The following is a 15,438-nucleotide window of genomic DNA, read 5'->3' as shown; positions in this document are numbered from 1 at the left end:
AGAATGATCACCATTTTGACATGGTGAATACAAGGGCTTTTTTTCAGCTGTAACACGGAGTTCTGGAACCACTTGAAAATGGTCACATGGCTGGTGGCCCTGCCCCCTGATATCCAGACAGAGGGGAAATCAGGGGGCTGGCACAGAGGGCAATCTAAACTCCCCTCTGTCTGGAGATCAGGGGTGGGGCCACCAGCCATGTGACCATTTTTGCCGAGGGCAATTTAAACTTTTAAAAACTACCCCCTTGTTCCTACTAATCCAAAATGATGTCATTGGCCCTGGGAGCAGGGCTTTTTTTCAGTGGGAACGCGGTGGAACGGAGTTCCGGCACCTCTTAAAAATGGTCACATGGCTGGTGGCCCCACCCCCTGATCTCCAGACAGAGGGGAGTTTAGATTGCTCTCCGCACCACTCGGCAGTACAGAGGGCAATCTAAACTCCCCTCTGTCTGGAGATCAGGGGGTGGGGCCACTGGTCATGTGACCATTTTCGCGACGGGCAATTTAAACTTTAAAAAACTACCCCCTCATTCCAGCTGACCCAAAGTGACGTTATTGTGCGGTCTTGAGTTCCACCACTGAGTTCCACCACTTCTTTTCCCAGAAAAAAAGCCCTGCCTAGGAGCATGCATGCACTTTGCACACACACATGTGGTACCAGGGGCACCACCTCCCGCCAAGAGTTGCCACCTGTGCTGGCTACCCACTGAGTTCCACCACCTCTTTTCCCAGAAAAAAAGCCCTGGTGAATACAATCTGTTGGTCAGCACGACAGATTGTACCAATAATGCAAATGTAACCTAACCCAAAGCACACTGGGTACGGTTTCTGCTTACATTTTAATTGAAAACATAGGACTTCATTCCATTAAGGAAATTAATTATCAGTATGTCTAATTCTCAACATGGCCCCATCTGTGGATACTAAAATCCAGAGATCAGGGCCATGGATAAACAAGACAGATCTTTCTACAAACCTGAGAAAAACCCCAGGTTTGCAGAAAAATCTGAAATCTAAACACGCATATGAGCACACATACACACATACACATTGGAGGGTTAAACACCTGTACTCTCTCTCTCTCTCTCTCTCTCTCACACACACACACACACACACACACACACACACACTGGAGGGTTAAACATACACACACACACGCCAAAATAACAGAAGCAATGCTTAAAGATATAGATCTTTAAGAAATGAGTACTCTCAGTGGCCATTGCTAGGCAACCACAAAAGTACTGACCAACATCAAGGCCTTGTTTCTGTCAAAAGAAGGCAAGGGCAGGGGCAGGGCTGCCAGCAATCTGTGGGCAACTTGCTACCTCACAACTGCTATGGTGGAAGGACCATCAGAAGGCAGAAAAAGGGAAATACTGTGGAGATAGCCATACAGAAGAACATGAGGTGCCCCTGCAAGTCCTTGCAGATTCCCCAGCATTGCAAAACTTGACCATGGTTGTCCCAGGAAGAGGTTGCCAGGGGGCGGGCAGGAGGGAAAGCTGAAGTCAAAGGGACAGAAAAAGGTAGGTTGGCTGGTGGGTGGGAAGGGAAGAAGGAAGCAGGAAAAGAGGAGATGCTACAAGGGCTTTCAGGGAAGGGACAGAGGAAATAGTAGGGTGGATGAGATGCCCCTTGCAAGTTTTTGCAGGTCCCCAGCTTGTCTTCACCTATTTCTGTTACTTGGGTAGTGAACATGGGTGAAGCTTATTTGCAGGGTTTGTAGCAAAGAATTATATTTAACCCAAACTCAAATTTTTAATATATTACTAATGGCAGCTCAGGTTTTATACAAGAGTATCCCAAATAGGGATCTCAGGTCCCCTAGTGGGGGCAGGACCACTCATTTCCACCCTCCACCCCTGCCTCCACTCCCCTGGCCAGCAAGGGGGGAGACACAGGAACAGGCTGCCTGGGCATGCTCCCAGGGTAACATGATGATGTCACTCTACCAGAAGTGATGTCATTACGCAGGCGTGGGAAATGCACATCCAAAGCGCATGCGCGATGGATGAGGAGAAGGTGAATGTTGGGTTCCCCCTCCCACCGGGAAGATAAGATGATGTGGCGACCTTTTACCCAAAAAACCTTTGTATATCTATTAACTGAATAGTTTATCTTAAGCAATATTTTTGCCCAGGCATTATTCCATTTGATTCCACAATTCAATATTTATCTTTTTCCCACAGGGGGCTTTTTACTCATCAGTTTTAGCAATCTCTAATGTTTTAATTCATACAACATTTTTGTGTGCTGCTAGACATTTTTTGTCACCCACTTCTGTTGCTGTGCCATTCCTGCTGATGGCATATGTGGATGTGATATTCATGTGATTAACAATGAAAGCATATTAATGAGGGTTATAATCTTTAATTGATTTAATTGGTAGATTAATCAGATAAAACTATATTTGGTTAATTAGTGTAAGCTAGTTTTAATAAGTAAAGCCATTACAGACATACTTTTAAAAAAAAAACTCTTCTGGTTCTGACATATTAAAGTAGTAATGAAAATGAAACTACTCATTATGGGCTTTTCTTTCTAACAACAAACTAAAACTGCTGCCAACTTTGGGATGGGAATTCCTAGAGATTTAGGGGTGAAGCCTGGAGAGGGCAGGGTTTGGAAAGAGAGGAATCTGAGCAAGGTATAATATCATGCAGTCTGCACTCTAAAGCAGCCATTTTTTCCAGGGGAACTGATCTTTGTAATCTGGGGATCTGTTGTAATTCTGGCAGATAAGCAAACCTATTTGTACAGGATCTCAAAAAGGCACCCATATTGAGGTTTGGAAAATAGGCATGTTTGTTTCAATTTAACTGAACTAAAAGGAAGTTAAAAGATCAACTAAAACTATTTAATCGGTGGTCAGCCCTACGATCAATCTATACATTGATAAGAGCTTTATTCTGAAGCTACTAATCAACATCCTCTCACATTTATTCCAGCATTCCAAAAATTGGAACAGCTACAGGCAAGCTATCAGGTTTTAAAAGCTTGACATATTTTTCATATAACTTTCAAAAAGTATATTGATTTGAGACCTAGGAGGAATGAGATTGAATCCTGAACCAGCACCCATTTTGCTGTACATAAAAATGTTATGGCTTTGGAATCAGATATCAACCTGCTGCAAACTATTGTACTGCTACACAAAAGAGGGGGGGAAAGAACATTTTTTCTGTTAGCAAGAGGAGACAGACAGCTTTTCTATAAAGCCCATTTCTTCCTTCTAACCTTGAAAGCTCCTAAGATAAGGATAAGGTAAAAAGAATGACATTTGAAGAAATGTCAGGCAACCTCCTTACTGTGGGATGAACCTATCCATGCCTTCAGAACTACAAAGTACCAGGACCAAGATCCAAAGGTCCACACAACTAGTTTCAAGCAAGGGAGCTCCAGACAATCCTTTCGCAGTTTCCCCATGCTGTAACTCAACATTGCTTTTGAAACTGAAACTTTCAAAAGCAGCTTTTTATAGGTCTTCAGAGTTTGCTGTTCAAAAAAACCCAAACTCCCATGGGGTATGTGTTTGGTATCAGTTTAAACTAGTTGGATCTCAGCCACGATTTTGAAATTTACAGTATAATTCACACTCCGCAATGGTGCTTCTATAACCACGGAAAGGATTTTTCACAGACGTCAGTGGAGCCTCTTCCATTTTTCCCTCCCTTGGCAGATCCTTAGGAGTGCACACTCAACTGCGGAATACTGATCAGTATGCAGAAAGGAGCCCCGTGGCGCAGAGTGGTAAGCTGCAATACGGCAGCCCAAGCTCTGCTCACGACCTGAGTTCGATCCTGGGGCGGATGCCGGGTTCAAGTAACCGGCTCAAGGTTGACTCAGCCTTCCATCCTTCTGAGGTCGGTAAAATGAGTACCCAGTTTCCTGGGGGTAAAGTGTAGATGACTGGGGAAGGCAATGGCAAACCGCCCCCTAACAAAAAGTCTGCCAAGAAAACTTCATGATGCGACGTCCCCCCCATGGGTCAGTAATGACTCGGTGCTTGCACAGGGGGACTACCTTTACATTTACCTATGAAGAAAGGAAAGCCAGTGCACACCTCCTGTACAGTGATCAACCTCTTTCTTTCCAGAATTTTGGTCTGCAAGTTCCTGCCCTGATAGTTTTAGTAAGTATAATTAATCTGAATATTTGAGTGATGTCTGATATATAAATATGCAATCTATATGAAATCCAGTATTTAAAAGTGCTGCTCTCACTAATGCATAGCAGTGATCTAAAGTACTTTGCTGATAGAACCTTTACAGCATGAGCCCTGCTGGGTCTAATTGATATGATAATTTGGACCATGGAGACCTCATTTCAAATTGATATATTGAGGGACATATAAGCAAATCTTTTTTTTTTAAAAATGTGGTAATAGCAGGTGCGGGGGGGTAGAGTTGGGGATACAGCAGAGAGGTAGTGGGATTAAACTCTTTCCCTGGTTTCCTGATTTAAATCACCCCTTGAAGTTATTTGCCCCAGGGGAGAAAGGCAGGAAAGTCATTTATGGCCTTCAGCCATTGATTCACAGGGTAGCTTCCTTCTTGCATTCTCAAATGTTGCCTAGGCAGCGAGATTAACCTTTTCCCATAATAGGGAGAAGGTATCTGGGCTTGGCGTGCCACCTGTTCCAGAAAAGAGAAACACCATCTATTTATCAGTTAAAGGTAACACTATCTGCAATGATCCTGGCACAAATGCCCACTTCCCATGAAGTTTGAAGCACTGATATTAATTAGAGAAGATATAGCCTGGCTAATCATACTATTATATTGCTAAGAAGAATGTAGTCCAAAAGAACAAAATATCTCTCCCAAGGCAAAATATTTATGAACTTGGAAGATTTTTTTTGACAGTTTACATGTCACTGTAACCAGATATAACTCTTTATCATTTTAGCACCCACTTAAACAAGTTTACCTATGAGAGGGAATGTTTTAAGGTTTGAAGTTTTCAGGGTAAATATTAAACAAGATGAAGACTGTACTGTCTAAGAACTTTGTTTACAACAATATTAGAAAAGGGAAATCAAAATATAACAATAAAAATTGTTGGTGTAATAAAAATAATGCAGGTTTCCTTTTGGCCTCGATAATTTTATGTTGACTGAAGACGATGGTCAAAATACAGTACCAAATATGCTGCAAGATGTTAAATGTAATACTAATTTAATGACTGAAAATGCAGTTATGCTTTCTGGTATTTGTATAAACTGTAAATCTGTAAAAGAACTGTAGTGTGAAGACAGAGTGGTTGCAACTGAACTTGAAGTTCAGGGGGTTTTTTGCATTTCAGGGGAAGAGAGTGAAATAATCATGGCATTTAAAGCGGATTTGATTCTGCTTTTACTATTTACAAATTTCACCTTTTAGTCTTTGATAAAGCCACTCTTAGTGTATATGTGTGTGTGTTCCTTTTAAAGAACTAAGTAATAAATGATGAATCAATGAACTTTCTTAGTTTACCTGAGACCACAAAGCAGCAGATAGCAAAGGTTTGGATAGTCCCCTTGCCCTACAGGCATGTGGTCATGTACAGCAGTTGTTCTTTAATCCAGTATTGCCTTCTAAGTATGCTACATTATTGACTCCCAACCCACAAGTTAAAAAAAAAGACAGCAAAGTGCACTCCAACAAAGGCAACTTTATGATAGAAGCAAACCCTACACCAGTTCTCGGGCATATATTCCAAGAGACCCTTGTGTCTCATGGCCATTAGCCAACTTTTTAACGTTAGGTTTGAGTTCTGTTTGCTATGTGGCAGTTATTGGGGGGAGGGGGGATATAGGATTTCCCTCCTCAATGCTGGGTGAGTAGAATAAAACAACTTCCTTGCTATCAGAAGCTATTGTAAAGGGGGAACGAGGGATATCTAAAATCTTAAATGACCCCCAAAGTCCAGGACCCCCCCCCCCCCATATGTAGATAGCCCCCTTATATAGGGGCTTAGCCTGAAGGTTGTTTCTTCTCTATGAAGCTCAATAAAAGGCGTCACAACTTGTTTTTTTAAAAAACGGTTAAACGGTGAGAGACGCTCAACGGCGACCTTCAACTCTTAGGAGGCTTACAGTGCAATCGTAAGCAGTTTCAATGGGCTTAAGACTGGAATAACTCTGTTTACGATCCCGCTGTTAAAGACTCCGTGGAAAAGTATTTGCCTCGGCGCAGGGATGCTGTTCTCCGTAGGTGTTACGCTACTCCATCTGCACAAGAAAGAAGCGTGCTGGAGAGGCGCCTGCGGGCGGGCTCAGCCCCTCTTCCCAGCGGCCGGAGGCGTGAACGTGCGCGCCAGGGAGTCTCTTCCCCAGCCGAGCCGGCGTCTGGCGGGTCTGTGGGGGGGAGGAGGCACGGACGTCGACGCGGCTGCCTTGGAAGGAGCCTGTGGGGCTCCTCGGCCCGCGCCGCCGTGAGGGGCAAAGGCCTCCCTCCCCCGGCCAGGCCCCAACGGCCGGGACAGCGCGCGACGCGGGTTGCCGTGGCGACGAGGCAAGCCCGTTCCCTCCGCCGTTCCTCCCCTCCCGCCAGCTGCCCCCGTCCCTCCCACCGCCCAGCCAGCCGCAAACATGGCAGCGGCCACTCGGAAGCTCCGCGCTGCGGTGGTGGCTCTGGCGGCCGCAAGGGAAGGTCACAGGTGAGGGGCGAGGCGAGGCGGGCGGGCTAAGCCGGGGCCCTCTCCTCTTCGTCGGTGCGGCCGAGAGCTTCGGTCCCTCCCTCAGAGCCGCGGGGAGACGTCCAAGGGTCTGCCTGGCCGGCCAGCAGAGCCAACTTCGCCCCTCTTTCGCAGGAGGAGGAGGCGTGGCTGAGGGGCAGCGGGATGGCCAGAGTTTGCTCAGCCTCAGGGCTGTGGCGACCTTGTCCCTTGGCTATCTTCTACCTGCTTGGCAGCTGGAGATGAGAATGCTCCTGAGCAGGTACAGAGTGCGCTCTTGCCCCTAGGCATCACCAAGGACAGAGCCTCATTGCTTTGCTAGACTGGGGGTAGGGGTGGGAGGTATCAGCCCTCCAGCGCTTCTTAGTTTAGGTCATTGGAGCACATGGGGATGAGCCTGGAGTCCCCAGCCATTGAGACGTGGAGGGGTGTGTGAGTGAGAGAGAGGAGTGTCAGTCCTTCCTCCACATTTGTTGTGTCTTCTCAGACTGCACTAGCCCAGCCCCTCACCACTTTTAAAAGCCTGCCAGTTTTCCCTGGCTATGTGCCTCTGCTAATGCTGTTTGGTCTGAATAGCAGATCCTATCCCCCACCCCTCTCATTTTACCCTCTTTCCCACTTCTTTCAGGAATAAATAAGACAGGGACACCGCCAACCCACTTCTCCTCCCCTTTCCTTTCCCTCCCCCTCCTTTTCTCCACCTTGCCATCCCCTGAGAATGTGGAAACTCAACAAGGGCAGCAAAGTTCTCTTGGATGATTCTCCAGAGGAGGAAGAGAGCCATTTGCACGATTCACCGCCTCCACCTTCACCAGCAGCCACCTTCTCAGCCCAGGTAAAAAGACTCCAGAATGCTGACTCTGTCGATCACGGTATTTTTAGTATCCCGTTCAGCTGGGCTGCCTGTCACCTTTCATTCTGTTTTGTAGGACAGTCTTTCTCTCCTCCTTTACCCATGCCAGAATCTTGATGCTTCTATCTCTGATCTTGTATTATGAGTAATCACTTTCCATTCTGTCTCTGATGCCTTAATAATGAGTTATGTGGCAAGGAGAAACTGGTATGAACTACTGGTGTTTTCTGAACTTGCCTCTGAGAAGCCATTTCCCATTTTTTCCCTGGGACTCTTCATTCAGCAGGGTTAGGAGGACCCCACAGCTTGAGAGTTTTTATTTCAAAATACTTTGGTCTCTTTCCCTTTCCTTCCATTCTCAAGCATAGCTCTTCTTATTAATTGCACTGAACAAATGAATAGACAGTGGCAATATAACTTCAGTGAAACATAAAAAAAGAGTGGAAGAAAGAGAGGAGGATTATTGGAATTCAACGATGCATAATTAAAACAGCTACTTTTGAGATGGATTTTTAAAAATATTTTAACAATGGTTTATATTCAAGTACATTTTGTTTTGACTTAGGCTTTCTCCTACCTTTTTAATATCACATATTCCACGTAAATGTGGAGTTCAGCAAGTACGTAAGGGTAATAATCAGCATTATTGAGCAAGTTTGTGAATATAAAATCTGTATTCTGTATTGATCAATTGAAACTTACTACAATTTATTGCTATGATATTTTAATTTATTTTATGAATGTCTTGTTCTGCCACAGTGTTTTGGAAGGAAGGAAGAGGAAAGTAAAAAGAACGAGGAATAAAATAAATGACTTAAATGAATATCTGACATTCACATTCTGAACTGAAAAATGTTTACTTCAGAGAAGCTTCATTGATATCAGTGGAACTTCTGTGAAATAAGTGTCAGGAACATAACTTTTGTTTCTTAATTATAAGTACATTACCAAGTTGGTAATATAATAATGTTAAAGAAGCAAGAAAATCAAAATAAAGTTACAGTTTTTTATTTCTTGAATATAAAACTTAGAAGAATGTTTAACAGTGGAAAACTGTAAAGACACTTGCCATATTTAAAACTTAAAGACAAAATTGGTTATTGGTAAAGATAGACTTTAGATTAATGTTTGACAATAAGATGATGATTTTGAATTAAAGACTTGATCAGAATATTTTTTTTAACTTAGTAAAGGACTCATAACTAGGCAATACTAACGTGAAGAAGCAGAATAAGATAAGAAACAGGGCTACCAACTCCAGATTTTAAAATTTTTATTTATTCCTGGAGATTTGGGGGCAGTGCCTTCGGAGTGCAGAGTTTATGGCAGGGGTAGGGGGAGCTCAACAGAGATGTAATGTCTCTTCAATCAAAATTCAGATTTAAATTTCCTACCTCATAGCACATTTCTTCCTCTGTACATCACTTGTAGGCTTCTGTATGCATGTGTTCTGTATGTCATACTAACCCTTGATCCTAAATATTCATACTGATCCAGTTGGCTACCATCTGATTATGTTCTGTTCAGCCTAAAGCAAAAACCCTCTCAAAATCCTTTTTAGCTTTTTCTCAGTGTTTAAGGAGAAAAATCCGCTCTGGAGGTCCATAGAAGGATGCCAGCCAACAACAGTCCTATCCCTTTTTCAATCACAAATTGTCCTCTGGTCTTTGGTGTCTCTACAGGCAACAGTCAGTTCCTCCTAATTTCTGTGGTAGACCATATGAGAAATAACCACTCTTGGCTTTCTATTTTTCCTATACTCAATAGAGTCTAACGTAAAAAGTTGCCATTTCCTCCCAGGAAACTGATCTCTGTAGCCCGGAGATCTGTTGTAATTCTGGAAATATTCTAGGCTCCACCTGAAAGTTCATAACCTTAGTAACAAGAGAAGAACTAGCATACTACACACTTTTGCCCTAATGTAGATAAGGAGACTTGTGTGTGGAAGAATGTATCCAGGTGTTGATATTACCTATCTATATTATATTACTTTTACTGGATTCAATGAACATCCCCATTCACATTCTGAAACAACTTGTCATGTGTAACTATATGTCATTAATATTGTGATTAAAGCTCAATCAGGGTGCTTCTTTGCTGTTGATCGAAAGTATTACATTCTCTAGATCCCTTATAAAAAGAACTGCTTATTCTACTAGGTCTAGAGGCCTAAAGTGTACAAGAGCTTATAAACTCAATTTTGTGCCTGCTGTACCGATTGTTAGTTGTACTTTTCCGCAGTAGAACAGCAGGATTTGAGTCCAGTAGCACCTTACAGACCAAAATCAGGGATCAGTTGCCTTGGAGGAAACTTGGAAATGTTTTATGTTTAGTTTAAAATTCTAATGTATTTTGTTCTTTATTGATACATGCCTGTCTACTAAACAGCATTAGTGAACTGGAACTTGTGAGTGATATTTTAAAGATATTTCTGCTTTTGCAAGACAGAACTTAAGTGCGCATGCTGTAAAAAATAGATGAAATGTTGCTTAGTTAAAACTAGAGTTACCGGGTCCCCTAGGGGCCAGACTGGGGGAGGGGAGAAGCCGGGGGGGTGGGGAGGCAGTAGGGTACTTACCTCCCTCACACTCATGGCATCGTACCCTGTGCAGTGGGGGAGTGCGGAAGCATACATGCGTCCTTCCCTCCTCCCCCGTGCCTTCTGCCTTGTCAGCCAGGTGAGCAGGGCCTGGGGTTGGGGGGGGGGCTAACAAGCATGGTTAAAGTCTGTACACTACTAAGGACTATATAATAGTAAGTAAGGGATATCATCACTGGGAATTGATGAACTTTCTTTAATATGCAGCTGGTTCGGTGGAAGACAAAGGTATTCATGGCAAGATACAACGTTGTCTTTTTATCTCCTTCTAATGATACACTGGAATAAAAGCCCCTTTCACAATATACTCAACAATGACTAATATCCATGTTCAGAGAGGCAGTTTGGTGTTGTGGTTAATAGCAATGGGACTCTAATCTGGAGAACCGGGTTTGATTCCCCACTCCTCCACTTGAAGCCAGCTAGGTGAGCTTGGATCAGTCATAGCTCTCTGGAGCACTCAGCCCCGCCCACCTCACAGGGTGATTGTTGTGGGGATAATAATAACATACTTTGTAAACTGCTCCGAGTGGGCGTTGTTGTCCTGAAGAGCGGTATCTAAACCGAATGTTGTTGTTACTACTATTGGTCCTTGTGAATGAATAATGATGTCATGGTCCTATGACATTTGTATACATATTGACTTTTAATTGTAAATTTTTAATTCTCATTTTAACTGTCAGCCACTCTGGTAGATAAATGATGTTATCCTAAAAATGGAGAAGGGAGGACCATGAATATTTCTCTGAACTCCTTGGAGTAAAGACAGGATAAAATTGTACTAGATTGGTTTAGCAGTCCTTGGTCTTTTTGGTATCCCATGCACTCTATGCAAAGGAGAAGGAGGTTCTTCCTCTATCTAGAATAGGTGTGTTCATATTATATAATGTACTGTAGGTAACAGCAAAAGAAAACTGGAAGAGACAAAAGGAACCAGAGTGTTTGTACAAGGTTTGAGTCCAGTAGCATCAAGAGCAACAAGAGTTTTCAGGGTGTATAAGCTTTTGAGAGTCAGGCTTGTCTGAGAATCCCTCAACATATGAATAGCTGGTAGAGTGAAAGCCTTGTGTGCTGTTTCTGCTGAACTCAAAAGGAGGGGCAGGAGAGAGGAAGCGAGAAAAACAAAGCAAAAAAAACGTGAAGGAAGTAAAGGAAGAATTAACAGTTGCTGATGCAGAGAAAAGGACCCTTGGGATGGGGGAGGATTAAAATTTCGGGTCCAGTACAAAAATATGATTGTACAGAGAGGGAAAAGATAATGGCATGTGGAGAGAAAAGGAGGGTTTTGAACTGCTAGGGAACTGAGAACTTGTGGGGCAGAGAAAGAAAGAAGGGAAACGTATGCTACTGGGTCCCGGCAGAGAAGACAGAGTGCAGTGTGTTGGAGAGAAAAGGCATGAGAATTGAGACAGAGTGGCACTACAGAAGATGGAGTCCACAATGAATTCTAGGGAAGGGGGACTAACTTAAAATGACCTAAAAAGAAAAGTGTGGGATAATAGTTCACACAGCAGAGTGGTCTTGATTTTTAAAAATGTAAAAATTTCTCAGGTTGATGTCTGGCCTAGAAACCTCTGCACTTTTCTTCTCAGAGCAGATTCTTACTGTACATTTTATACTTGGATACAAATACCCGACTAGAACACGTGAGCTTATAATTGAGAGGGGCTTAAATCGTGGCTTTTTGCCTTAAAATGCATGGAAGTGCGTTCCCATCCTTTCCAGGCTGATGCTGCTTTGCATTTTGCAACAAAAAGCTGCAGTTTTGAGTATATTTTTTACTTGAGTATCTATACCTGAGTACAAAAAGTATTATGAAAAACTCATCATGTAAAATTCAGCTCAAAAGGAACAGACAAACTTTTGTCTAATTAAGTTTTTTTCAATTCAGCATATTTTCTTTGTGAACGTGACTTGACCAGAAGGACAATCACATGCTTGTGCAAGTATCTCAGTCAGAAATTCATATGTGCATTTTTGGGTGTAGCTCACTAACCAGTTTGAAATTGGTGATGTGATTTCTAGTCTATAAACATTTTTTCGGCCTTTGACCTTGAATAAAGGCATTTGGGCTGATGGTAACATATCATTAGGCATCTCAAGATTTAAAGAAGTAAACACATGACACTGATTCTGGAAGATTAGTGAGATAATAAATTTGATGTACCTTTTCTGGATGACAGTCCTATTTAATGAAAAATACATGTTTATTTTATATAAAACCATTCGCTCTTGCATTAAAAGCGGCACTAAAATTAAAATTGGTTTATACGAGGAGCAAGTATAGTGTGTGTTCTATCTTACCTCCTTGTTGCTGGAGAAGTTGCAAGAAACTTTTCAATCTTGCATGACAATGTATATTTGCTTTGTAACATAGTAAATGTATTACAAGTTGTAAGTAATTTATAAACTGTTTGCTTTAGTCTGTGTAGACTATAGTTTCTATAGTAAGCATTTTGTGAATGGTATGTGGACACAGGATATGAGATTTAAAATGCACACTTTTAGAACAATTGCCCATAATAAAATGCCGTAATAATGACCCTTTGATCGTTAATAAGGGCTATGCTGGGGATCATGGGATCTGTGTATACAAAGCTATGTGGGACAAGAGCTGTAATAGGGGGTGTAATTGGGCAAAACTGAGTGAAAAAAATGATTGGATACAAGCCATAGTCAATAAGAAGGGGAAGAAGATATATCTAGATAGTTTCCAGGAAAGAACTACTGCTTTGAACTTGACTCAGACCAGAGATCAGCCAGATCAAGAAGGAACACTGAATTTAGCTTTTCTAAAAACCCCTTGGTAGACAGTGGGGATAACATGGAATATCTTCCTCTTTAAGCAGAAAGCAAACAAACTGAGAATTTCCCAACTAATGTACAGTAATCTGTTAAAGCTGTCTGTGATACAGCAAATTATAATGCGCATGTTAAAAATATTTTTTTTTAGTGACTGTAATAAGATCAGTATTCAAAGCAGACTTTTGATTTTGTACTTTGTGGATGGGCTGCCAACTTGATTCTTCTAGCCATAAATTAGAGAAAGGAAGAATACAAAACCAGCTAGATTTTATTGATGTTTCTTTTTGACCTGTTTTTCTTTGATCTTGTATTATGTTGAAATTAAGTCGTAGAAGTGCAGAGACATGTTTCTTATTAATTGTAGCTTAGGTATGTTCTGTGAATGTTTCGTATGTTAGCCATGCAGTTTCTGCTGTATATTAATTAATATGTTTAATAGTCTTTTGTACAATTTTGACACTACCTTTTATGTTAAATGAAGGAATTTCAAGAGAGACCCTCGGGGAATGGGAGGGGATCAGTAGCTTCCAGGTGTACTTTAGTGAAATACATCAAATGAGGTTAATGGTGACATACTTTATAGAGCACAGAACAGAAGACAAGCAACATTTTGAGTGTTCTGTTTGATTTGAAAAATGAAGATTTGGGACATAAACCAGAAAAAATTATCTGCTCCAAAAATTAATTGATGCACTCAATGGAACCTGAATGTTTAAATGTATACTTAGATGAGGTTAATCTTTTTGAATTGCCCCCTTTCATTAGCTTTCTAAGGGCCAAACTAGATGTGAGGCCTCTCCAGGTTGTTTTGGCATTTGAAAAAGGTGGGGGGGGGGGGAGAGCATCGCAACTTGCTGCATTCTCTTTAAAATGGCAGCAGTGTTCCCATGGCAAACATGAGAGGACCCTGTCATGTCTAGTTTGGCTCTAAGAACACATTCCTGGGAGTAAGAGTCATTGAATAGACTTGAGCCATAGACCTGTTTAGGATTGCGTTTTGCCTGTTATCTTCAGAATTCAGGCACCTTATGATCTGCCCATGAAACAACATGTATTTTAGGGCAGAAGTATATTCAATTGTAGTAGATCCAACAAGCACTTCTAAAGAAGTTTGAAGAAGGAACCTTAAGTAGAAAAGCAGAAACCTGTCTATTCTCATTGATTTTATTCAGTAACCTCCTCCTGCTGGAGATTGTAAATGACCTCAGCTAGGGGGCAATAACTACGTGCAGGGAGTGACTCCTGGAAAAATGTGGCAGGCAGAAGAAGCTTTCCTCCACCCCACTGTTTTGCTTGAAATCACCCTCTCATCCTTGTCATTTTACAGGTGCTTGATGGTGACCTTTGTTTGAAGAACATTGTCTGCTGTTGCCCTCATGGAGCCTGCTCTAGATTTGCGCATGCCCTATTGCCCAAAATTTGTAGTTAGCTATCCCTAAATTCTGCACTCAAGAATAATTGTGCAAATTATTGTTGAATCCATCTATTTCTTATCTTACTTAAGCATGTAATCTTAGATTTATTTTTTTTAAAATTATCTCTCTTTTTTAAGTTCAGCTAGTTTTTACTGACTTAGTTGGTTCCTCAGGTTTTAAGAATGAGGTGATGTTGCCAATATTGAGATTTCTGAGCACTGGGCTATAGTAGTGATCATTGGTGAGATCTTTGCATTTCTTGCACCTTTGGAGAAGGTGCTTTGTTTATTGTGTATCAGTTACTGTCTTTAGTACATCTTAACCACCCTTTTGAACTAACATGAAGAGAAAAGGGGGGGGGGGATGGAAGTCCTGAGTTCTTTGACATAATGCCAAACCATAGCTTGGTTTTATGTCTGAACCAAGCCTGATATGCGATTGACAGGTAACACTAAATGCAAGAGGTGTCTGGCTTAAGGCAGGGACTTATCTCTTAACACTGGCAGGAATTGGTAATAATGCAGCTCCTAGTCAGTAACCATGGCTGCCATAAATCCTAATTCAGGGGAAAACTGTACATCATGTCAGTAAACATTTATGTTTTCACCTACCTTCATTCCTCTTCCTAGTCTTCTAATCTTGACATACTTCTAATCTTGGAGCTGGGAAGAAGAAACAAGGGTGGATGCAGGTGAGAATCCACATGTACTGGAAGAGTTAAAAGCTACCTTTTACTGGCTGATTCTCCCCTGCAGGTACTCACTCTCCTGTATCACCATTACATGGCAAGCATGCTGCTGTGGACTTTTTCATATCAGAAAGTATCTTCAAGTTTTAGCCAGTTGTACACTGATGATCACAACACACAAGACATGCTTAAATTATAATATTTTCCATTTTTATTCAATATTGTATGACCAAATGAATGACAAGAGTGTTCAACAGGAGAGTATAAACTATTTAGGATGTTCAGTTATTGTCCACATCAGCTATATCTTGATTAATGTTGCTCAGTTAATTTGGACATCTAGACTGGGTAGTATGAGTGTCCATAATTTCTTAGCGCAAGTAGAATGATTAAAGTTAATGATCAAACACGCCTGA

General features: G+C 41.8%; 1 protein-coding gene across 1 annotated transcript in view; it reads left to right on the top strand.

Moving 5' to 3' along the window:
- Positions 1–6,324: 6,324 nt before the first annotated feature.
- TDRP (testis development related protein) overlaps positions 6,325–15,438 on the top strand; it is a 35,611-nt gene continuing 26,497 nt past the window's right edge. The window contains exons 1-2 of the mRNA XM_054991747.1: positions 6,325–6,644; positions 7,291–7,497. Of these exons, the coding sequence (XP_054847722.1) occupies positions 7,381–7,497 (117 nt within the window). The 5' untranslated portion in view covers positions 6,325–6,644; positions 7,291–7,380. The remainder of the gene's footprint in view (positions 6,645–7,290; positions 7,498–15,438) is intronic.

The sequence above is a fragment of the Eublepharis macularius genome, chromosome 1 (assembly GCF_028583425.1).
Source record: "Eublepharis macularius isolate TG4126 chromosome 1, MPM_Emac_v1.0, whole genome shotgun sequence".
Lineage (NCBI taxonomy): Eukaryota > Metazoa > Chordata > Lepidosauria > Squamata > Eublepharidae > Eublepharis > Eublepharis macularius.
This window is presented reverse-complemented; position numbering and strand designations above follow the sequence as displayed.